At 42.3% G+C, this 25,728-nt stretch overlaps 1 protein-coding gene and 1 non-coding gene across 6 annotated transcripts in view; both read left to right on the top strand.

Moving 5' to 3' along the window:
• The window catches only part of TMEM45B (transmembrane protein 45B), a 31,863-nt gene that overhangs the window by 4,737 nt on the left and 1,398 nt on the right, over positions 1-25,728 (top strand). For 3 of the 5 annotated variants that reach the window (XM_021696538.2, XM_044919688.1, XM_021696539.2), the window contains exons 2-5: positions 20,899-21,095; positions 23,046-23,252; positions 24,154-24,338; positions 24,914-25,059. In XM_021696538.2, coding sequence (XP_021552213.1) covers positions 20,915-21,095; positions 23,046-23,252; positions 24,154-24,338; positions 24,914-25,059 — 719 coding nt within the window. In that variant the 5' untranslated portion in view covers positions 20,899-20,914. Of the gene's footprint in view, positions 1-10,813; positions 10,827-16,368; positions 16,397-20,898; positions 21,096-23,045; positions 23,253-24,153; positions 24,339-24,913; positions 25,060-25,728 lie in introns of those variants that run through there. The other 2 variants (XM_021696536.2, XM_021696537.2) reach the window with 2 other exon arrangements.
• On the top strand, positions 18,813-18,919 carry LOC123326251. Its single transcript, XR_006540962.1, has one exon. It is a non-coding gene; the product is annotated as a U6 spliceosomal RNA (small nuclear RNA).

Below are 25,728 nucleotides of genomic sequence, written 5' to 3'. Positions count from 1 at the left end.
AACCCAGCTATGTGATAAACCATGATTTCTACACTTCCTTTCTTGTACAACCTTTTTCTATCCCCTGGACTTAGTAATTGCTACCTCTTCTTCAGTTGCTTAGTGCTTTTTGAACATGCATTACAATTCTGACTCAAACTTTGACAGGATGGTAAAATTCCTCCCAATAAAGCGTTAAGTAAGTAGTCAATTTGATTTGCTTTTCTTGGAAGCATCCCTGCTCAGCACCCCCCCCCCGGCCGCATTCTCTGGGACTGGTTATTCTGAGCCCCTCGTTACACTGGGAGCTCCCCTGGCTGCCACCTTGTCGATTGTACTGGATTCTGATTCTTGGATTGCATGCCTTCTCACTCAGTTTGGTTTTGCTGGAGCATAGCTTCCTGAGAAAGGGCGCATGGAGGGAGAGGCAGATTTATCCTGAAGGTGATGAAGCTCCCGGGGCCTCTATGAGGGCTGCAAAGTGTTCCAAGTTGACAAGTCGGGAGGAAAAGCCAGGTCGCCATCATGAAGCATTTTTGGCACATTTTCTAAAGAGATCTTAGAAGCAAGAGCCATGAACCTCCAAGGCTCCCATTTGTTGTGATTTCTTTTCTCAATGTAAATAAATAGTCACATCCACACCCAATTCTGTGTTTGTAATTTTATGACTTTTTCTTAAAGGGGCTCCTCAAATTATGTAAGATGCAGGCCCCACAAGACCTGGCTGCTTTTTCAGACTTTGTACCTTCAAGATGTCATTTTTCTTCCTTCACATTTGATTGATGGTTTAGCTGAATACAGGATATTAATTGGAATTAACTTCCCCTCAGAATATTGAAAGCATTGCTCCATTTTCCTCTATCTTTTGATAGCTCGGTTGAGAAGTTGATGCCATTCTGGTTTCTGATCCCTTGTGTTTTGTTTTTATCTCTGGAAGTTTGTAAGGTTTCCTTTTGTTTATTCCTCATGTTCTGATATATCATGATGTTGTTAGTTGACTTTGGCTTTGGCTTTTTTTTCCCCCATTGTTTTAGGTACTTTAAAGGCCTTTTCAATCTAAAAATCATATTCTTCAGTTCTCAGTTTTGTTCTGTTGCATAATTTCCTCTGTTCTTTCTGCAGCTTACACTAAATTACTTAGATGCTGGAGCTCTTGAATCTGCCCTCTTATTTTATCTTTTCTATTTCTATTTTTAAAAAACCTCTCATATTTTAGTTCTAATAAATCTTCCAACCCTCATATTAAATTTTTAAATTTCTACCATCATATATATATGTGATATATATATATATATGGGTTTTTTTTAGAGAGAGAGGATGAGCGGGGAGGAGTGTATACTGTAAGGTTTGTGGTGGGCAGAGGGAGAGGGAGAAGTGGGGGGGGGGGTGGTGATTGATCCCAGGACCCTGAGATTATTACTAGAGCTGAAGGTAGATGCTCATGAGCTGGGCGGCAGATTGAGCCACCCAGGCACCCCTTAACAGGTCATTTAGAAGAAGATTTAATTAAGGTGGAAAATTATAATTAGCTTAATATTTGTCTCTAAGAGGTTATATTGAGAAAATATTTTTCCAATACCTCTAGAGAATGTCTTAGTTATAGAATTTGGGAGAAAATTTCTGCCCTTGAAAGTCACTCTCCAAATCCATACTATTTTCTTTCTTTGCTCAGCCTGGCATGTGATAACCCAAACTTGGGGCAGATTCAGCCCTCTTTCTTTGCTGGGAAAGTTTTAGATCACCTAAAGGCATCAGATAATATGTGTCCCTGGTTTAGCTTTTAGTGACCTCTTCACTGGAAAGCCTAGGCATGAGATACCAGATTTTCTACTGTTGGCTCTTCCTTCTCAGGCACCTTTAAAAACAACTGCAAAGCCCTTGCAGGCTAGGGCCCAACCTTGGTATCTCTGTTTCTCCAGCACCTAGAACCATGCTGATACACAAGAGGCCCTGGATAAATGTTGCTTGAATCAAATTGACTCCATTACCCATTTTAAATTAACCTTTCCTAATGGTCCCCTTGCTGTTTCCTCTGTTTCTTTTGCATCTTTTTATGTCACTTTTGCTGTAAGATGATACCTCATTCTTGAATTTGATGTGTAGATGTGTTGGAAAACAGACTGGGAAGATCTTCTACCAGGACTCCGGGTAGAATTTCCAGGGGTGAAAATTCCCCATATCATCTTGCTGAAGATGTAATAATTTCTTAGGTCATCAGCAAACACCCTACATCTGGTACCATCTTGAACCAGTCGTATTTGAATGCTCTTTTTGCCTCATGTTCCATGCCTCACTTATACTGTCCTTTGCTTCCTTCCACTCTCTTTGATCTGGCCCCCGCTTTGACCCAAACCTTCTCTTTGTTCTGTTCTTAATGTTGTTTTTCTGCCTCCTCTCCCCTACCTTCATCTGCCATCTGGTATATTTTGCAGAAAGCACAGTGATGTACTAATTTCAGAAGACCTACCCTGCCTATCAGGAAGACATCTTTTTAAACTAACCCAGAATGATGATAATGAAGAATGAAGAATCTCTCTCTTCTGGCTGTTGTTGAGATTGTTCCTATGCTTTGTTCCCACTGGGATTGTTTATTTTTATATGGAAGGCTCTAGAACAAGAGCTAAACTACAGGATCATTGTAAAACAGTGATCTGTAGATTAGTGTTTCTCAAACGCTATCACTCACCACAGAACTTGTACTCTCATGGCATGGAGGCTTGGCTGAAAACAGCATGGCATAAGGTACAGTCTCTCTTAATGCTAAACAGTATATGCTGCCCCAAAATACATCTCTGTTTTAACGTGAAAATCATTTTTCCCAAAATCTTGAGGTGAAATTGATACTACAGGATGATAACCATGTTGGTCATGTGATTCCAGATAGTTTTGGCTTACGCATACGTGGGTCTAAGAGGCATAGTACAAGATGATCTCTGAAGGACTCATCTAGCTCTAAAAATTATATGAAAAATAATGTTAGCAGCAGCCGTACTAATGACTGGACTTAGGGACTAGTTTCCTCATGATTCAGGATTACAGCTAAGTTGAATCAGTCAGTTCAGATCAAGAACTATTATTATATGGCAAGCTTTGTGCTAAGCTGTGGGAAGTTTAAGATGAAGCAGATAAGATCTCTGCTCCTGAGGTACCTATAGTCTAGTGAGTAAGGCATGTAAATGTGTAATTTTCATACGACAAGATGAGGGATAAAAATCCAGATATGCCGGGCTCCCTGCTCGGCAGGGAGTCTGCTTCTCCCTCTGACCCTCCTCCCTCTCATGCTCTCTGTCTCTCATTCTCTCTGTCTCAAATAAATAAATAAAAATCTTTAAAAAAATAAAAAAATAAATAAATAAATAAAAAAAGGGCGCCTGGGTGGCTCAGTTGGTTAAGCGACTGCCTTCGGCTCAGGTCATGATCCTGGAGTCCTGGGATCGAGTCCCGCATCGGGCTCCCTGCTCGGCAGGGAGTCTGCTTCTCCCTCTGACCCTCCTCCCTCTCATGCTCTCTGTCTCTCATTCTCTCTGTCTCAAATAAATAAATAAAAATCTTTAAAAAAATAAAAAAATAAATAAATAAATAAACAAGATATGCATAAGGTACTATGGTAGCACTGAAAAAGGGGGAGGTAATAGCATGAACAAAGTGTATACTGTAAGGTTTGTGGTGGGAAGAAATGGGAAATGAGGCTCAAGAGACAGGCCAAGGGCCAGGTTCTGGATATATGCCATGCAAAGGGGCGGACTACATCGGTGTGGTGGTTAGTCAATGAAATATTTTAAATTTTATAATGGTGTAGTCAGATTTACATTTTAGGTAGCTGACGCCGGTGGCAGAGTAGAAGGGTTTATGGATGGCAGGATTACAAGCATTACAGTAATCAAGGCAAAAGACAATGAGAGCCTAAATGAGATAACCATTGTAGGAATAGAAAGGAAACAGAGAACACCAGAAAATTTGGGGAAGCAAAATAAGCAGAGTATTCTAGTCTCTTGGGAAATGGGGACACTGCGGGGCAGAGTGGGGGATGAAGGGGTATCTAGAATGAGTCCTAGAAATCTGACTTTAGGAATGACTGGATGTTAAGCCTCGGGTATACCCAAGTTTGAGATACAGAACAGAAGCCAATTTGGTGGGGAAGGCAGATGATGAATTCAGGTTGGGACATGTTGACTTCAAGGTGTCTAAGAAGAATGTGTGTGTTTATGTGTGTGTTTGTTGCTTCACCAGGTTGTTAGATGTATGAGTCTGAAACTGAGGGCAAAGGTCAGGCTAGAGATAAGAGTCATCAGCGTGCAGGTGGTAATTGAACTATGGGTGTGTATGAGTTCTTGCAAGAAGAAGATTATATATAGAACAGTGGACCAAAGTGTGCTAGTGTTTAAGAGACAGGAAAAAGAAGAGAACCCTTCAAAAGAGAGGAAGAAGATTACAGAAGATGACGAGAGCTAGGACAGAAGAGTATCATGAAAGCCAAAAACAGAAGGTAAATTCCAAAAATAAGTGACTAAGTGACATCTTCAATTAGAGTAGCACTAGAAGAGAAGAGAGGTCTATTCAGATATTATTTTAAGGATTCCCACTGATGAAACAATATGGAGAACATTTGGTGACATCTACGAATACAATTTCAGGGTCGTGGTAGTGAAGGAGGAGAAGTAAACCGAGAAAGCAACTGTCTTTCCAGGTTTTTCCAAGAAACTTAATGATTTTGACAATGTTTGATTGCATTACACAAAACCATCAAAATCCCTTTCTATCGAAAGAAAATTTAATGTAAGTGGTAATTTAGTTCAATAATTACTGACTTTCCAAAGAATTTTAATATTAGAAATTGTTTTTAATTATTTATAAATAAACCTTTTAGCAAAGGAGTTTTGGCTCTGGACTAGGGGAGATGGTGAGAAAGAGATCCACATATTTTGAGAATATACATATGAAGTTTAAAAAAATTTGCAAAACTATTACATTGTTTCAAGATAACGTATGTAGTAAATGTATGTAGTATATAGTAAAACAAAAGTGAGTGAAAGCTAAACACACAATTCAAAATGATGTTTACTTCTCAAGAGGAAGGAAGGAGAGAAGCCATCAAGGAGGTGTCAACAGGAAGCTCCAAGGATGTTAGTAATGTTCTCTTTCTTAAGCTGGGTCATGGGACACAGTTGTTAAGTCATTCCTTATAACTTTTACATACATTAGCCATATTATTTTTATGTTTGAAATAGTAAATAGGAAGAGAGATACACAGTGGTGCTTCAGAGATCCGGGGTCAAAGCGGATTTTTTTGGTTTCTTTTTCCTTTTTCTTTTATTATTTTCTGTGGGAAAAGTCTTGGGCGTGGTTATAGTTGAAGGGAAGAAGGCAACAAAGAGTGAGAGAAGTTCATGAGTAATAGAAGTAGACCCAGAGGACACAGATGGAAGATTGACCTATCAGAGGGGTCAATTTGAGAAGAAGAGTAGATTTGGATATATATGCATTTGTAGGTGAAGAAGAGGAGATTGTGATTGGTGCCTTCTAGTCTCGATTATGTTCATGGAATGAGAGGAAAGGTTTACCCAGAGTTGAGTGAACTCAGGTTTGAGGGAAGGGTTGAGTTTTCAAAAACCAGACTATGGGAATGGGGAGTGAGACCTTGCACGTGTCAAGAAGCACTGCCAAGTGCAGTAGAAGGCCCAGCATCCATCTTGTTCACTGATGTAAATGCTGAACAAGTTCACTGATAGTACAGAAGGAAGGAAAAATATATTAGAAATGTGTTCCTTGTTGCTTAAAAAATAAGCCAAACTTTCAAGTCCAGGGATGCCCGTCCTGCTCTAATGTATGCCGAAGTGACTGCTTGTCCTCGTTGGTGACATCCACAACTTTAGTTCCATTCTTCCCCCACTATGTCTGATTTGCTCTGTCCTTTTCATATTTCATTTCATTTTTGTGATGTGTTAGGAGCAAACACAGAAAGTGATTTTAGAACTAGGAAAAGCTATGGAGATGACCTCTTCCAAACTACCATTTAACAAAGAAGTTACGATCCTAAGAGGTTACATATCTTGCTCAAGGTCACAGAGTTAAGTTCTTAGCAAAATGTGGACTAGAACCCAGGTCAGCTGACTCAGAGGTCAGTGTTCTTTATTAGTTCTTGAGAAATCATGGAACTTAGCCCAGATTTGTTCTTCAGTCTTGAACTCAGGACTCCAGTAAGGCTGCCTAATTTTCATGACAGTTTGAAAGAGGCAATCAAGAAAGGCCCAGCTCTCGGGCGCCTGGGTGGCTCAGTTGGTTAAGTGACTGCCTTCGGCTCAGGTCATGATCCTGGAGCCCTGGGATCGAGTCCCGCATCGGGCTCCCTGCTCAGCGGGGAGTCTGCTTCTCCCTCTGACCCTCCCCCCTCTCATGCTCTCTCTCTATCTCATTCTCTCTCTCAAATAAATAAAATCATTAAAAAAAAAAAAAAAGGCCCAGCTCTAACACCAGCCCCCTCTGTGACTAGAGGATTGCTATCAGTATATTTCATGACATTCAACCTTTCACAAGTATATATCTCCATACTAGATTATAAACTCCTTAAAGATAGGGGCCATTTCTTTTTCTTTTTTTTTTTTAAGTTTTTATTTTAATCACCCGGTGCTCATCACGACAAGTGCCCTCCTCAATCCCCATCACCTATTTCACCCATCCCCCACCCACCTCCTCTATGGCAACCCATCAGTTTGTTCTCTCTGGTTAAGAGTCTATAGTTTCTTTTTTTCTTTCTTTCTTTCTTTTTTTTTTTAAAGATTTTATTTATTTGACAGAGAGAGATACAGCGAGAGAGGGGACACAAGCAGCGGGAGTGGGAGAGGGAGAAGCAGGCTTCCCGCGGAGCAGGGAGCCCGATGCGGGGCTCGATCCCAGGACCCTGGGATCATGACCCGAGCTGAAGGCAGACGCTTAACGGCTGAGCCACCCAGGCGCCCCTCTTTTTTTCTTTCTTTCTTTTATTTGTCAGAGAGACAGAGAAAGAGAAAGAGCGCACAAGCAGGGGGAGCAGCAGTCAGAGGGAGAAGCAGGCTGGCTCCACACTGAGCAGGGAGCCCGATGCGGGGCTCTATCCCAGGACCCTGAGATCATGACCTGAGCCAAAGGCAGATGCTTAACTGACTGAGCCACCCAGGCATCCCAAGAGTCTATAATTTCGTGATTTGTCTTTCTTTTGTTTTTTTTTTTTTGCTTTGTTTCTTAAATTCCACATATGAGTGAAATCATACAATATTTGTCTTTCTGACTTATTTTGCTTAGCATAATACTCTCTAGTCCCACCCATGTCACTGAAGATGGCAAGATTTCATTCTTTCTTATGGCTAATAGTCCATTGTATGTATACATACGTGTGTGTGTGTATCCTTATCCTTTATCTTCCTTATCCATTATCAATCAATGGACGCTTGGGCTGCTACCATATTTTGGCTATTGTACTTATTTAATGCTGCTATAAACATAGGGGTGCATGTATCCCTTTGAATTAGTATTTTTGTATTCTTTGGGTAAACACCCAGTAGTATGATTGCTGGATCATAGGGTAGTTCTATTTTTAACTTTTTGAGGAACCTCCATACTGTTCTCCAGAGTGGCTGCACCAGTTCATATTCCCACCAACAGTGCATGATTGTTCCTTTTTTTCCAGGTCCTCACCAACATCTGTTGTTTGTTGTGTTGTTGATTTTAGCCATTCTGACTGGTGTGTGGTGCTTTATAGTTTTGATTTGCATTTCCCCAATAATGTGTGATGAGCATCTTTTCATGTGCCTATTGGCCATCTGTATGTCTTCTTTGGAGAAATGTCTGCTCATGTCTTCTGCCCATTTTTAATTGGATTATTTGGTTTTTGAGTGTTGAGTTTTATAGTTCTTTATATATTTTGGATATACTGGATATGTCATTTGCAAATATCTTCTCCCATTACATAGGTTGCTGTTTAGTTTTTCTGATTGTTTCCTTCGCTGTGCAGAAACTTTTTGTTTTGATGTAATCCCAGTAGTTTATTTTTGCTTTCATTTCCCTTGCCTCAGGGAACCGATCTAGAAAAAAGTTGCTATGGCCAGTGTCAGAGAAATTCCTGCCTGTGCTCTCTTTTAGGATGTTTATGGCTACAGACCTCACATTTAGGTCTTTAATCCATTTTGAATTTATTTTTGTGTATGGTGTAAGAAAGTGGTCCAGTTTCATTGTTTTGCATGTTGCTGTCCAGTTTTCCCAATGCCATTTGTTGAAGAGACTATATTTCTCCCAGTAGATACTCTTTTCTGCTTTGTCAAAAATTAATTGACCATTTAATTGTGGGTTTATTTTTGGATTTTCTATTCTGTTCCATTGATCTGTGTGTCTATTTTTATGACTATACCATACTGTTTTGATTACTACAGCTTTGTAATATAACTTGAAGTCCAGAATTGTGATGCTTCCAGCTTTGCTTTTCTTTTTCAAGATTGTTTTGGCTATTCAGGGTCTTTTGTGGGTCCATACAAATTTTAGGAGGGGTCATTTCCTATTCGTTTTATTATTTCCTCAGCACCCTGCATAAAGTCTTTTTTTTTTTTTTAAGATTTTATTTATTTATTTGGCAGAGAGAGACACAGCAAGAGAGGGAACACAAGCAGGGGGAGTGGGAGAGGGAGAAGCAGGCTTCCCGCTGAGCAGGGAGCCCGAGAGGGGGCTCCATCCCAGGACCCTGGGACCACGACCCGAACCGAGGGCAGACGCCTAACAACTGAGCCACCCAGGCACCCCCGCATAGAGTCTTATATTTAATAGGATGGATGGATGGATGGAAGGAAGGAAGGAAGGGAGGAACAGACCATCTTTTGCTTAGAAATCAAACTCAGTTGGAAGGTAACTGAGTTCTTGTTCATGGAGTTTTGTTCCATAGCTCATGAAGTCATGCCAGAACAGGGTTCAGATTCTTATTCTCGTCTTATGCCTTCTGACCAGTTGTTCCAAGGACCCACCTACAGAGAAAATAACAGTGACAGTAGTAGTTTAAAAAGAGTGATGGACTCCGGAGTGACTGAAGGGCTCTCAGGCTACTGTTAGAGCAGGGATACACTCTGCCGGAAGTTCAGGACTAAAGCACCATCACATCAGCTGTGGGCAACAGAGAATTTTCACCTCTGTACTTCTGCTGCTTCTGCATTTTACTACTCAGCAGCTCAGAGAAGGAGAGGTGATAAGCTTGTTATTTGCAGAGTAACAGAAAGCTGAGTCAGGCAGGGTTGGTTATATTCCAAAGTAAACTCAGACCAGAAGCCATCTGAGTGTTTCTCTTGGCAAGAACAGATTCAAAAAGTATAAAAACCATGTCGTGGAGTAAAATAATATGCTATATCCTCCCCGTAACCTACTTGCCTACTGACCAAACACACGTCCCATTCCTATTAAAAAGATATTCAACCAGTACCCTCTCCAGAGTCAGGTAAAGGTTCCACATGACTCCCCCCCTCCCCACTTCGAATTAGGTACTGAAAGCAAAGGACAGCAGCCTTAGTTCAATAATTATATATCCCCTAAGAGAGAAGCCCGGTTTCTCCCCCCATTAATTGTGGGAATAAGTATAAGAACACCATAGAAGAGAGGAAACTAACATTTGTTAAACATTCACTCTAGTTAGCTGCTAGACACTCCCAGTTAATCCTCACAAGATGCTTCTGTTAAGGTCCCTGTTTTGGAAGAAGGGGTACTGAAATTCAGAGAGGTTAGAGAACTTGTGCAATCTCTTACCAGCAGAGGTAGCAAAAGCAGGACTGACTCTCCATAGTTCATGTTCTTTGTATTATGTGACTATACTTCCCCTTAAAGGAACATGTAGGAACCCAGTTTCCTTTAGGGAAATCTGGGAAATTGGATGCACCCGAACTAATATAAAACTTGACTTGCATCTTTTCTTTTTTTTTAAAGATTTTTTTTTTTATTATTCATTTATTTGAGAGAGTGAGAGCGAGAGAGAGCACATGAGAAGGGGGAAGGTCAGAGGGAGAAGCAGACTCCCCGCCGAGCAGGGAGCCTGATGCGGGACTCGATCCGGGGACTCCAGGATCATGACCTGAGCCGAAGGCAGTCGCTTAACCAACTGAGCCACCCAGGCGCCCCTGACTTGCATCTTTTCTAACTTAACCTTCCTCAGGCCCATTTGTGAGTTGGTTCATATCCTTTCCAGAGACTCTTGGGCACACAGGACCACAATGTTTAGTTTTTTTGACTTTAAGTATACTGTTTTGTTCATTCCCAATCTGAGATAATTTCAAGGTTTAATGCATTCCACCCATGGAGGAGAGTGACATTTGGTCTTTCTTGGGAAGGAAGGTAGGAATGGTAGGGTAAAGAGAGTAAGCAACATTACCGAGCTCAACTCTGACTATATGGATGATTGGCTGCACTTGTTCCTTAGCTTTTGCATGTACTATTTGCTCTGCCTGGCACTGTATCCACCCTGCCTATGCTTACCTGTTTTTCAAGGAAGTTTTAGGTACACTTCCCTCTATAATCTTTCTCCTATTTCTCGCGGGGTGAGTCAGAGTCCTCCCTTCATTGTGTAACTCCACACACTCTATTAAAACATTTAATATATGTGTCATAATAGTTGAATTACTCTTTCTTCTCCAGAGTTTCGCCTTACTGAAGGCAAGGTCCTTCTCTGAAGATTGATGAAATCCATTTTCAAGAGTAGAAGGGTAGATAGGCACCAAGACAATTCAAAGCGGGAAAGAAGAATCTTTCATCTGATGGCTGGGATAGTTGGATATGCAAAAAATGAAGTTGGATCATGACCTCACGCCATATACAAAAGTTAATTAAAATGGATCATAGACATAAATGTAAGAGCTAAAACTGTAAAAATCTTAGAAGAAAACACAGGAGTGAATCTTCATGCCCTTGAATTAAGCAATGATTTTTTAGACATGACACCAAAAGCACAAACAACAAAAGAAAAAAAATAGCTAAACTGGACTTCATTTAAATCAAAAGCGTCTGGGACACCTGGGTGGCTCAGTCAGTTAAGCATCTGCCTTCGGCTCAGGTCATGATCCCGGGGTCCTGGGATCGAGCCCCACATTGGGCTCCTTGCTCAGCGGAGAACCCGCTTCTCCCTCTCTCTCTGCTGCTCCCCCTGCTTGTGCTTTCTCTCTCTCTCTCTCTCTCTCTCTCTCTGACAAATAAAATCTTAAAAAAAAATAAATCAAAGCTTCTGTGCTCCAAAGGACACACTTGAGAAAGTAAAAAGCCCACAAAAAGAGAGAAAATATTTCCAAATCATATATCTGACTTGTATCTATAATAATATAAGGAGCTCTTACAACTCAACAATATAAAGACCCCAATTTAAAATGGGCAATGAATTTGAATAGGCATTTCTCCAAAAAAGATATACAAATGCCCAATAAGCTCATAAAAAGATGCTTCACATCACTAATCATTAGGGAAGCAAAATGAAACAAAACAATGAGATATACTTCATACCCACTAAGATGGCTAAAATAAAAAAGATGAACATAACAAGTGTTGTTGAGGATGTGGAGAAATTGGAACCCTCTTACATTGCTGGTAAGATTGGAAAATGGTGCAGCCGCTTTGGAAAAGAGTCTGGTCATTCCTCAAAATGTTGAACATAGAGTTATCATATGATCAAGCAATTCCATTCCTAGGTGTATGCGAAAGAGAAATGAAAACATAGGTACACACAAAAATATGTACAGCAATATTCATGGCATCATTATTCATAACAACCCAAATATCCGTCCATAGATGAATGGATATTATGTATCAACTATACTTCAATTAAAAAATCTAAAAGAGGGGTGCCTGGGTGGCTCAGTCATTAAGTGTCTGCCTTCAGCTCAGGTCATGATCCCAGGGTCCTGGGTTCAAGCCCCACATCAGGCTCCCTGCTCAGCAGGAAGCCTGCTTCTCCCTCTCCCACTCCCCCTGCTTGTGTTCCCTCTCTTGCTGTGTCTCTCTCTGTCAAATAAGTAAAATCTTAAAAAAAAAAAAAAAATCTAAAAGATTAGGGGCGCCTGGGTGGCTCAGTCGGTTAAGCATCTGCCTTGGGCTCAGGTCATGATCCCAGGGTCCTGGGATCAAGCCCTGCATCAGACTCCCTGCTCAGCAGAGACCTTCTTCTCCCTCTACCTCTGCTTCTGCACTCTCTCTCTCTGTCAAATAAATAATTTTTAAAAAAATTTTAAAGATTAAAATTTAAAAACCAGATGCATGGATAAACAAAATGTGACAGATCTGTACAATGGAATATTATTCAACAATAAAAAGGAATGGGGGTGCCTGGATGGCTCAGTTGGTAAGCATCCGACTCTTGATTTTGGCTCAGGTCATGATCTCAGTGTCATGAGATAAAGCCCCCCCCAGGTTGGGCTCCCTGCTCAGCAGGGAGTCTGCTTAAGGATTCTTTCTCTTCCTCTCCCTCTGCCCCTCCCCCTGCTTGTGCTCTCTCTCTCTCCCTCTAAAAGCAACAACAACAGCAATAAAAAGGAATGAAGCACTGATACATACTACAAGATTGGATGAACCTTGAAACCATGCTAAGTGAAAGAAGCAGAGATATATGATTACACTTATAGGAAATATCTAGAATAGGCAAACCCATGGACATAGATAGGAGGCTAGTGGTTGCCAGGGTTGGAGGGATTGGGAGGAAATGGGGAATGACTGCTAATGAGTACTGGATTTCTTTTGGGATGATGAAAATGTTATAAAATCAGATGGTGGTAATGGTTGCACAACCGTGATAAATAAAACAAGGCTGTTATTTGAAAAAAGAGAAAGAAATAGCAAGAAAGCACTTGAGACTTCTAGAACCATATGAGGGTGACTTTGAGATTCATTAGGAGAAACTGTCCCAGGAATACTTAGTGGAAACCTTCAGAGTGTCTTCTTTGATACATCTGAGTTGTCTTTTGTAGTGATTTAGTAATTAAATCTATAAAAGTGTATGGAACAGTCAACTAAGTGATGAACAGATAAAGAAAATGTGGTGTTATAGGCTGAATTATGCTCCCCACCCCCCAATTCATATGTTGTTGAAGTCCTAACCTCCAGTACTTCAGAAGGTGACTATATTTGAAGACATGGTCTTTATTTTTTAAAGATTTTATTTATTTATTTGAGAGAGAGAATGAGAGAGAGAGAGAGAGCATGAGGGGGGGAGGGTCAGAGGGAGAAGCAGACTCCCTGCCGAGCAGGGAGCCCAATGCGGGACTCGATCCTGTGACTCCAGGATCATGACCTGAGCCGAAGGCAGTCGCTTAACCAACTGAGCCACCCAGGCGCCCGAAGACATGGTCTTTAAAGAGATAATTAAGTAAAATGAGGTCGTCAGGGAGGGCTCTAATCTAATCTAACTGTTGCCCTATAAGAAGAGGACACAGGCACACACCAAGGGAAGATGTATATAAAGACACAGGGAGAAGATAGCCATCTTCAAGCCCAGGACAAAGGCCTCAGAAGAAACTAACCCTGCCAACACCTTGATCTAAGACTTCTAACATCCAGAACTGTTAGAAAATAAATTCTGTTTTTTAAATCACCCAGTGTGGTTTGTTACAGCAGCGTTAGCAAACCAGTAAATGCAGTATATGCATGCAATGAAATAGCCATAGAAAGGAGTAAGTAGTGATGCATGCCACAACATGAATGAACCTTGAAAACATGATGCTAAAAGGAAGAAGCCAGTCTGGGGGCGCCTGCCTGGCTCAGTCAGGGGAGCATATGACTCTTGATCTTGGGGTTGTGAGTTGAGCCCCACACTGGGTGTAGCAATTAAATAAACAATTAAAAAAAAAGCGAGTCTCAGATGACTACATGTCATATGACTCAATTTATATAAAATGTCCAGAATACATAAATTAATAGAAATATAATGTACATTAGTGGTTCCCTAGGACTTTGGAGGGAGGGGGGACTTGGGAAAATGGAGTCACTAATGGGTTAGGGGAATTTTTTTGTGGGTATGAAAATGTTCTAAAATTGACTATGGTGACTGATTGTACAACTCCATGGATATACTCAAAACCATTGAATTTACCCTGTAGTTGAAAATGGTATGTGAATTATATATCAATAAAGCTGTTCCTTAAAAAAAAAAGCATATGGAAAGCAAGGGAGAAAATTTCTAGGAGTGAGTTTATGCCCCATAAACAGTTTTGAAGGTAAGACACTCTAATAAGTGGTGACATAAATAACAAAGAAATAAAGGCAGCCTGATCTCTGTTTCCTTCAGAAAAAAAGCAGGATAGGAAGCTGGCCTAGAATAGAGCAGGGTCTCACAGCCTCAGCATTATTGAGATTTGAGCTGCAGAATTCTTTGTTGTGGGGGGTGTCCTGCACATAGCAAGATGCTTAGCAGCACTTTCAGTCTCTACCCACTGGATGTGAGCAACGCCACCATCACCCCCAGTTGTGATAACCGAAAGTATCATCAGACACATCACCCCCTGTTGAGAACAGGGGGACTGGAGAAATGGACCTAAAGGTTAACCTTACAATGTAACAAACAGACCCCTGCTTGCCTGAATTTTAATTTTGCTGTCTTTTAAGGCAGGGCAGTAGGGTGGGGGTAGAAGAACTCAGGCACCATTTCGAAAGAGAAAACGTGTCTATCTGATATCAAAAAGAAAAGGGGGGAGTTGGGACAATTCCAGATACAATTTGCCAAAATTGTCTTTGGCACCTTTTTGGTACAAATTCTGCCGTTCTTTATGCCATCATAACTTCTTCCCTGGATATAGTAAAGCTTTCCAATATTTTTTTAAAGAAACTACAAAAGCCTGAGTGTCCTACCGATAACATGTCGATCCGGTATATCTGCATGATTCATAACAATTTAGGTTATACTGGATAAAAACAACCCGCAAAGCTTAGTGGCTCATTACAACTGTTTATTTTTCCCATGCCATGTGTTCATCATGGCTTGTTTGGGGCTCTGCTCCAGGTTTCCTCACTCTGGGATCGAGGCTCATAGAAGAGCTACTGTCATGAACATTGATAGTAATGTGGTAAAGGGAAATGTGTTCTGAGGGTTCTTGAACTGGCAATGACATATTTCTGCCCAGAACTAACACATGTCACTTCTGCCCTCAACTCACAAGACCCCACCCAACCACAAGGGGGCCAGAAATTGCAATTGTACCATGTGCCTGGAAGAGAGAGAGCCAGAAATAACTAATGAATAGTGTTACATACCCTCAAAGTACTCTTCCATATTGTTTTCCCTGTTCATGTAATCATATGCCGATATACATATGTAATACATATATGCAGGACATTACCATTGCTCAAAATGGGGTCATGTTATAAGTAGTCTTTTCCATCTTGCTTGTCTCAGCCAACTATCTCATGGAAGACCTTCCAGTTCAGCTGGTATAGCTCTGATTCAGTCTTTTTAATGATTATGTAATATCCCATGGTGAAGATAAACCATAATTTACTAAGTCAAATGTACGGCTAGAACTAAGAAGAGGTCCAGGTTCTCTGTGATAGTTGGTAATCTATACATTTTGTATCCTGTCATCTCAAATTGGGAAAAATTGGCTTTAACTCCTCCCCCTGCCATGAATGCCAAGTCCTTAGTTCTAATGGAGAGTGCGGGTTGCTAAGCCCAGGCACTCAAGGAAGAAAATAAAATTCGATTTCCTTATTTTTGATTCTCTCACTCATCTAAATACATCCTTTCACTACTTTCTTCATCTAAAATAAGGGAACATGTGGGCTTTATTAAGAAACAAAAGGCACCATATCAAGCTTTATTTTAAACCACAGGCAAACTACGTCAAGCGTAATTTCTCCTCTGCTCCCTCCCTCTACTCTGTGACTCTCCAGTCCTCCTCTTTCCCTGTCTCCTACTCTTCCTTACTCTTCCCTCCTTTTTCTCTTCTGGGCATCTTTAACTTGTCTTCCATTTCAATTCCTTATCTCAAATTAAAATTAGAGAATGTAGACGGGGGAATGGTTAAAGATAAAGAGGACAAGGAAAAGCATGTCAAAACTCTTACGCAAATGTTCCTTTTCCAGTGATCTCCTTAGACAGGACATGAAAAGTTGCCCAAACCACTAGTCTTCTCATCTGCCAGCTTTAACTTAAAGCTACCACCTCTCCAAAACACTCAGCCCTCCCTTCACACTCTATCTCATACAATATCAAAAAAGAGCAAATATATTAAAATAAAGGAAGCTTCTCTTTGCAGAAGCACTTTTCTGATGTTTTCCTCTGTGGGTTTTCCTTAGATTGATTTTTTTTTTTTTTTTCTTTTTACATCTCAGGGTTGTGAGGTCAAGCCCTGTGGAGCCTACTTAAAAAAAAAAAAAAAAAAGCTGAAATCAAGAGTTGGACGCTTAACTGACTGAACCACCCAGGTGCCGCTGAATAGTTTATAGTGTAATTCTAAAGAGCTTATCCCTTAAAATTTGCTTTTTATTTTTTAAATTATTTTTTTAAAGCCAGACTTCTCAGGGACTTAACCTATTTGAATGGTGTTATCCAAATTATTAGAAATCTAAATTTTTATTTTTCTATTTGAAGTTGGTTATTGCCTTGCGCCTCCTAATTAAAACTGACCCATCCTATATTTCTACTACATGTCCTATGAGGTAATCAAATAAACTAATCTAATAATTGGTTATTGGAAGAAATCTACCTCCCTGCTCCTCTCCCTCACCAAATCAAGGTACTCAGCCTTCCAAGTAGCATAAGTAATTTTAGAAATGGTTTCTACAGACATGCTGCAGGCCTTGCATTCACTGATGTGAATCTGAAACCAGGTAAAAGGGGAGGGTGGGGCTTGACAAATTCATACGAACAGAAAGGACTCTGCCTTTATTCAGGGTATTGCTCCTCAAAAAATGGGGAAGGACAGGAAGGATTTGCAAAGCTGGTTTTTCTGCACTTCTGGCTAAGAAAACAAGGGAGTATAACAGGCTTGATCATGAAAGGGACCTGTAACAGGCCTTTTACTTTTGTTTTTTTGTTTTGTTTTTAAAGACTTTATTTATTTGACAGAGAGAGACACAGCGAGAGAGGGAACACAAGCAGGGGGAGTGGGAGAGGGAGAAGCAGGCTTCCTGGGGCTAGATCCCAGGACCCTGGGACCATGACCTGAGCCAAAGGCAGATGCTTAACCACTGAGCCACCCAGGCGCCCCTAGGCCTTTTCAGGTAAAACAGTTGGAGGCCATGGCCTTTCTGCCTGAGGCCATGGGGGGACATTAAAGGGACATTAAATGAAAATGGAGGCCTTTTTTTTATGTTGATCAATATAGGGTTTAAGAAGAATGAGAAGAGAGCCTTCCAGTTATGGCAGCATGAATAGATAGGCAATTTCTTTCTGCAAAAGCAAAAAACAAACAAAAAATGTATAAAACTAGACAAAATTGTCAAAACCAGCCATTTCCAGGAACTGGAAATTGACCAAAGTCAGACAACAAATTAAGAAGCTGTTCTGACTTTGTTAAATTAACATTTGTTAAGTAGAGTCCTGGGGTGTCTGATGGTGAGTCTCTGTTCAACAAAAGACTATTATCGAAATAGAGAATTTTATTTCTCAAAGGTCCTGGAGAAGTACAAGGCATGCCCCAAGGGGCCACCTGGGAGGTGAAGGCAGAGTGCAGGTAGAGAGAATGACAGGACCTGGCACACATACCTTTATGAGGATCCACAAGTGGAGCCCTTGGGATTCCCAGGCTAAGCCTGGATTGGTCAGTTCAAACCAGAAAGAACAAGGTTTTGGTCAGCTTCACAGGGGTCTTATTTAAGGGGTACACAAGGGGAAGGCCCTGGGAGACGGGGGAGACCATTGGGGAAGTCATATCAGTAACTTCCGCATACTCATGACTCTGCAGTTGTTCTTTCAGGTATGCTCACAGGAGGAGCTCATACCAGGTCAAGGCCCCTGCAGGCCAGTTGGCCACATGAAATGGAGGAGGAGACAGCAATATTCTGGGGTAGTTCAGCTAAACTCGCAACAGAAGCTTTTGTTTTTGAAAAGCTACTAGACCCTCAGGTAAAACAGTTGGAGGCCAAGGCCTTTCTGCCCGAGGCCACTGCCATTATCCCCTCACTCAGCCAATGACTTTTAAGTAATGTGGTACTAGCTATGAAAACAAGTAGTTTCGCTGCCATGGGAAACAGATGCAATACAGGGTGGTGATGGGGGGGGCGCGGTTGAAAATCCTTGGCTCTGGGTTAAACACGGGAATGAGCAGGGAAAATGGGGGGTGGGGAGAGGGTGGGGGGGAGTCAGAAAAAATAATTGAAAAATTAATGGCTGAAAACTTCCCAAGTTTGATGAAAAATATTAAACTACGGACCCAAGAAGCTCAGCCAAGATCAAAAAATAAAACACATAAAGAACCCACAAAAAGATATATCATAGTCACACCACTGAAAGCCAAAGATAACAGGAAAAACTTGAAAGCAAGAAAAAAAAGTAACTCACTGGGGAAAAACCATATGATTAATAGCTGATTTCTCATCAGCCAGAAGCCAATGGAATGACATAATCAGAGTGTTGAAAGGAAAAACTGCCAACTAAGAATTCTATATCCAACCTAACTATTCTTCAAAAATGAAAATGAAATAAAGATATTTCCAGATAAATAAAACCGAAAGAATTCATTGGTAGGAGAACTGCTCTATAAGAAATATTAAAGGATATCCTTTATGTTGGAAGTAAATGAGATTAGAGGGTTATTCAAATGCACAGGAAGGAAGGAAGAACACTAGAAATGGTAAATATGTAATTAAATATAAAAGACTATATATCTGTCTCTATTTCCTGGAAAATGTGAGACTATTTAATGCTCACTTTGAAAGCACAGATACTAAAACTGTAATGATACAGAAAAGATTAGCATGGCCCCTGCACGAGCATGACACGCAAATTTGTGAAGCGTTCGTATTTTTTTGTTGCATCGCTATATTGTGCACCTAAAACTAATATAACACATAATGTTAACTATACTGTGCTAAAAAGAAATGAGCTATCAAGCCATGAAAAGACACAGAGGAAACTAAAGTGCATATTACTCAATGAGAGAAGCCAATCTGAAGAGGCTACACACTTTATGATGCCGACATTTGACATTCTAGGAAAAGCAAAACTATGGCGACAGTAAAAAGGGGTGGTGTCGGGTGGGGAAGGGGGAGAGATGAACAGGCAGAGCACAGAGAATTTTTAAGGCAGTGAAAATACTGTGTGATATTTATAATGATGGATTCATGTCATTATAATTTTGTCCAAACCCACAGAATGCACAACATCAAGAGTGAACCCTAGGGGCGCCTGGGTGGCTCAGTCCGTTAAGCGTCTGCCTTTGGCTCAGGTCATGATCCGGGGTCCTGGGATCGAGCTCCCTGCTGAGCAGGGAGCCTGCTTTTCCCTCTCCCTCTGCCCTTCCCACCCACCCCGCCCCACCCAATGCTTGCTCTCAAATAAAATCTTTAAAAAAAAAAAATGAACCCTAAGGTAAACTATGGGCTTGGGGTGATTATGATGTGTCAATGTGGATTCATCCTTGGTTAAAAAAAAAAAAAAAAAAAAAAGCACCAGTCTGGCGAGTGATATCAATAAATGGGGGAGACTATGCATGTACGCAGGCAAGGGGTATGTGAAAAATCTCCCTGCCTTACTCTCAATCTTGTTGTAAACCTAAAACAGCTCTAAAAAAAAACAAAAATGGTGAAAACATAACCCATAATATACCACTTGGATGCGCATGTATTTGTTCCACAAATATTTGAGTGCTTACTCTGTCAGACCCAACTGTAAGTGCGTGGCTAACCGCAATAACAAAACAGATCAAATCCCTACTTTCAGGGACTTTACATTCCAGTGGGTAGAGCTGGAAGCTTAAAAAAAAAATCAGTATGGAATATCAGATAGTGATCCATGCTTTAAAGAAAATTTAGAAGTATACCTGGATACTATTTGGTAGGTAGTGATCAGCTGTGAATAATAAACATACAATGAATGAATTCTTAAAAAAAAAAAAAAAGTATACCTGGATTGAAAAGTGGGACATGCCTGCTACTTCATACAAAGTAGCCCAGGACTAGAGTAACATTTGAACAGCAGCCTGAGTAAAGTGAAGGAGAGACCTGTTGGCTCTGGGGGAAGCTGCTGGAAATAACAGACAGCCCAAGCCCTGAAGCAGGAATTATCCGTGCTTGGAAATGGAAGGCCAGGGAAGGGACCCCACGTGGCAGGGCTGGAGGGGTAGGTCGGAGAGGTCAAAGAGATAGCTGGGATCACTAGGGCTTATGGGCCCTGGTAAGGACTTTGGATCTACAGAGCCATAATAATGAAACTAATGATAGAAGCAAATGAACATCATGTGACTATGGTGAACGTGAAGGGTTGAGGAGGAGAGAGAACTCCAGGAAGCTGGTAGATAATGCCTGACAAAGATAAACGAGCAAATGGCTGCCTGCACCAATTAACGAGAATCCAGGCAGCAAAATACCAGAAGAAACAGTGGAAAGGGATTAAAGTGGTTTCACTAGTGGGTGAGGAGGGATGGAGCACGTGACTGCTGCTTTTCAGTAGAAGCCTTTTAAATACGATTTGACTTGTTTTTTAAAACTTGTGGAAGTTCTTGAGGAAGGGTGGAAAGCTCAACTGTAAATGTATCAGATGTGAAGCAGCCCATGTAGCCGGTGAGGGCGTGGAAGTCCTGACGGCCAGGGTTGGAGTAGTCCTCATAAAATAAGCCTTCATGTTATGTCCTTGAAGTCTTGTCTGCTGAGTAAGCGCCCCTGAGAAAGAGTGGGTCCTTCTTCATACGGCTTATGATTTGGAATCCTCAGTCACATGTATTTCCTGCTAAAATATCCATTTATGTTCTCTTCATTCAGCCACCTGACAGCTGTCCCCTATTTTCTTAGGTGCTGAAGAACACCGATGGCAAACTTTAAGGGCCATGCTCTCCCAGGGAGCTTCTTCTTGATAGTTGGACTGTGGTGGTCAGTGAAGTACCCACTGATGTACTTTCACCAGAAGGGGAAAAGCAGCCGACGGACTCATTACCATCAGTGTCTCGAGATCATTGAAGCCGCAATCAGAACCTTGTTTTCAGTCATTGGTAAGAAGGGGGTCATCTGGTCCAAGGGATCTCCCCACCACACCCAGAAACGTTAACCCATTTTCTGGATCCTGTGAAATGGATGCTTCCACTGGCAGATAATAAAAACGATTTTCAGTGGGCCACTACGTATTTTATAGTATCTATTGTGTACTGAGCTTTGTTACTGTTAACAGTTAATAGCACCTTACACCATAGTGCACCGTGAAAAACTACCAAATAAACTACATTCTTCACCCTAGAAGGACATAGGTATAAGTTGTAGGAATAGAAGACATACCTGATGAAAAAGATAAAACATAATAGAAAAAATAATAGAGTAAGCTCATGTACATGAATTAGCAAAGTACTAAATGCAGTTTAGTTTAGAAAAATCATCTTTTTTCCCCAGTTGTCTCTCCACTAGAATCTCAAGAGTAGCTACCACCTAATTCCTTGGCATATCCTCCATCCCCATATCTCAAGCAATTACAAAGACGGGGACTTTATGCTAGAGGACTAGTAAGAGAGGCATTGGAAGAAACTGAAGAAAGCCAGCAGAGGGCTATTGGAAAGGAATTTTCCTTTACTGTGCCCTGTTCCAACAAAACCCACGCACTTCCACTGTGACTCGTCATCCACTCCACTAGTGGCCACATGAGAAGGGGCCCACTGCGCCAACACTAGAGAGTGTTCTTCCTCAGGATCCGCCCAGCACGGGGGTAACGAGGAACTTTATTCTGCAATTGCATTTTGCCACTTCTCACCTTAGGCCCACAGCGTCTCAGAAGGAACCGAAGCAACACCAGTCGCCCCTCTTGGAGTGAGCAGAGGCACCTAGCTTTGTTTGCCCAGCCCCGCTGACTCTTCCCATCCACCAGTCAGTTAGCCATCTTGTCTTTCTGGAGTCGAGGTGATGGGAACTATACAGCTTAAATGCTAAGGACAGCATCAATGCTGCCTAGAAAAACAGAGCTAGAAAAGTATTTGGCTTCTTTGCTGGGTGAAGCTACTGCTCATTCCACAAGATCTCCTGAGCTCCTACCCAGCAGGACCTCACTATTCCGGGTCTCAGGCATACAGTGGGGAACCAAGCAGAGTCCCTACCCTCGCAGAGCTCCCATTCTAGTATCAGTGGGATTTCTTCTCCCGGGTCCTTTCCACCAATTCCTTGATCCCTCACATATAAATTCGGGAAGGGGCTGGGTTTAAGAAAAAAATGTTTGGGGAACAGGGTCCAGAATGTTGTCATGGAGGATTATTCTAGGCCCCAAGAACATTTTGAGCACCAGGCATAAAGACCTATCTTTTGCCTTCCAAAACAGATGATGAAGTAGAAGGGCTAAGAACTACGAGCCACTGTCTCAAAGGCCTGCCTTTCATAAGACACAGTATGGCCAGAAACACCGCGGTGACAGGTCTTCACCTGGTTCTCCCGGTATTTAGGTACAGAGACCTAACGCTATGGGAAGGACTCGGCTCACAGAGCGCACTCTGTGCTCAGGAAAACCACTCACTCGAAGTCTGCCCCGATGAAAATACACCCGGGAGCCGCTGCTCCCCCCTCAGGCGTGCACCACTATCTTCCCCACCAGTGTAGGGTGTCTCTGCTCAGATCCCATTATTTCCAACCTAATGGTTTCGTTCTGGGATTTCTCTCACTGCTCACTTAGCCCAAAGATTCATGTATCAAGCACATTCTCACTTAAGTGATTATGCCTTGCTTTCAGCTCAGCCACTAGACAAATATCCTGGGGACCCGTGTGGCTGTTTCTATCGCTTCTTCTCTCCACACCCTGACCCCCAAAGGAACAACAGAGGCAAGATGTCTACACAGGTTCGTCAGCAAATGCATCTTACACTGAAGTAGCTGCATCTGAGGGAGCAAAGCAGGTGCACTGAACTGGAGGCCACTTTCACCCATGTCTCAACTTCCTTCCTGACTTCAATTTCCACTCTCACCCCCTGCAGGGATCCTGGCCGAGCAGTTTGTTCCGGACGGGCCCCACCTCCACCTGTACCATGAAAACGAGTGGTGCAAGTTAATGAACTGGCAGCACAGCACCATGTATTTATTCTTCGCAGTCTCGGGAATCGTGGATATGCTCACCTGTCTTGTCAGCCACGTTCCCCTGGGGCTGGACAGACTGGTTATGGCTGTGGCAGTATTCACTGAAGGTAACTTAGTGGTACGGATGGAAAAAACAATGCAAGAGACTGACAAATTGTGTTTATGATGGATCAGGACAGGGAGACCAGAAATACTGCAAATACAATAACTTTCCCCAGAAAATCCGAATCTCTGACTTTCAGACACCTGATTCAGGACTTGGTCCTGTGCTCTGGAGGATCCAGGGGACATAGTCCATAAAAGAGCCCATGAAAACATAAGGCTTTCAGCCAAAGTCTCTGGATCTCGGTGCACAAACTCTCCCTGCCCCCTCCCCCATCACGTTCATGTGTATGAGAGCATGTGTGCACTTCCACGCTGAACCACACAGTAACTCTCCAAAACCTGGCTGGATGCCACCACGCATAAGGATAACTCCCTTTGTTCAGGGAAGAGAAACTGCACTCTACCTCCCACCCGGGATGTTCCTGTCTGGACTCCATGACAAGCCTCAGGAGACCCACCCAAGCAGCTAGAACAGATTTCCCAATATAACTCATATTAACCGGGGTAAGGAAAAAGCATTTTGTAATCCAACAACCTTACTTACATCTGTACCTCAGGAAGAGTTAGGGGTGGGGGGGGGGGAAGTCAAATGAGGGCAAAACTGAATTTCAAGTACACACACAAATTTGTCACAAATCAGCGTGTTTCACCTACGCATCCTGTACTGAGTAAAGAGATTTTAAAAGATCCATCCTTTGCAGCACATATCCACTTCATACATACACGAAATAAATCTAATCTGTGTCTGTTGCCCTGTAATGTTATATAAACTGACTTCTTAACTGCTGAAAAATCTAGCTTTGAGACAGGCGTAGGAGGGCATTCTAGGAATGGTAAGAGTGCAGATGAAGCCTTTGAAGCAGAAGGCAGCAAACCCATGATGGCTGAAATTGCTTTGTGCAGGTTTTCTCTTCTACTACCACGTCCACAACCGACCACCCTTGGACCAGCACATCCACTCACTCCTGCTGTGTGCGGTGTTCGGAGGGGCTTTCAGCATCTTTGTAGAGGTGGTCCTCCGGGACAATATTGTGCTGCAACTTTTCCGAACCAGTCTCGTTATTCTTCAGGGCACCTGGTTCTGGCAGGTAATTATTCGAAACGGTGCTCTTCACCTTGTGTGCGTTCAAGGAGCCCCACAGAGCTCGTGCAAGGCAGGTCCTGCAGGGCCAGCACTGACGTACACCACAGGAAGGGCTGTGGAGGACCGCTGGTCTTCCTGTGCCTCGCCCCTGACTTAGGTCATCTCGTCCAGTAGTACCTTGCTGACGAGCTGACAGGCGGATCCCATGCAGCATACACAGCGAGCCCGTGTGCCCTCCCTAGCGGAGGCACGGATACCGTTTGTTTATAGGCCCCTGAAATGTGGTTTTAAGTAAGCCCATACTAAAGCCAGAATTAGAGCCATTCTCCTATGCAAAAGGAGTAATATAAAGTCTTGACACTGTAATCCTGGTTCTGGATGTTTTTTCTTTTTTTTTTTTTTTATAAAACTTCCTTCAACAAATATTTATTAAACATCTACTTGGCACCGGCACTGTGCTCCCAGGGGTATGGGCAAGAGGAGGCAGTGGGGGATGTACAGCAGCAGGGGCAGCCGCGGGGAGAGGCGAGCTTGCTGCTCAGGACCAACTAAGGCTGGTTTCTCTGTATAACCCACCAGATCGGGTTTGTGCTGTTCCCACCATTTGGAGGACCCGAATGGGACCAGAAAGATGACGCAAACCTCATGTTCGTCACCATGTGCTTCTGCTGGCACTACTTGGCTGCCCTCTGCATTGTGGCCATCAGCTACTCGCTCGTTTTCTGGTATGTCCAAGGGAAGACAAATTCTGTCTGGTTCTTCCTAACAACCCCTCGGTCCCCAAAATCTGCTACACTATATCATTTTTACTTCCAGTGACCCACCTTTCATAACTAAGCAGTACTAACTTCGACCACTTTTTGAGTGCCAACTGTACGCCCAGGTCTGCAAATGAGGGTGATGAGATTCTGAGAAGTTAAAGGACTGTCTGGTCCCTGTCACCCGACAGACCCAGGTTTCAAAGGCAGTTCTGGTGGACTTGAAGCCTGCATTGTGAAAGGAAAAACTCTGAATTAGGCATCAGTGCTGGACTACAGACCCCACTGTCCATCATTTTGAGCCCATCACCTTATTCCTGGATTTGCCCCACCTCCTTCCCAGAGATGTGGCAATCAGATACGATGCTGTAACAGCAAGTGCTCTTTCAAGTGCTCGTCAGCGGTTACTAGAATAGCTGACCATTCCCAGGCACTCACTGTCCCGGGCCCTGCGGTAAGACTCTCACGTCTGTTACCCCACTGAATCCTCATTATTTTATGAAGTATGTGCTGTAACGTTTTACAGACCGGGAAACCAAGGCTTCAAAGACTGAGTAACTTAATCGAGGTCACCCTATGAGTCAACAGCAGACCTGGCCTTGAACTGCAGTGCAAGTGACTTTTTCAATATGCTAA

This window comes from Neomonachus schauinslandi, chromosome 11, assembly GCF_002201575.2.
Source record: "Neomonachus schauinslandi chromosome 11, ASM220157v2, whole genome shotgun sequence".
Lineage (NCBI taxonomy): Eukaryota > Metazoa > Chordata > Mammalia > Carnivora > Phocidae > Neomonachus > Neomonachus schauinslandi.
The sequence above is the reverse complement of the archived record's forward strand: the minus strand, read 5'-3'. Positions and strand labels throughout refer to the sequence as shown.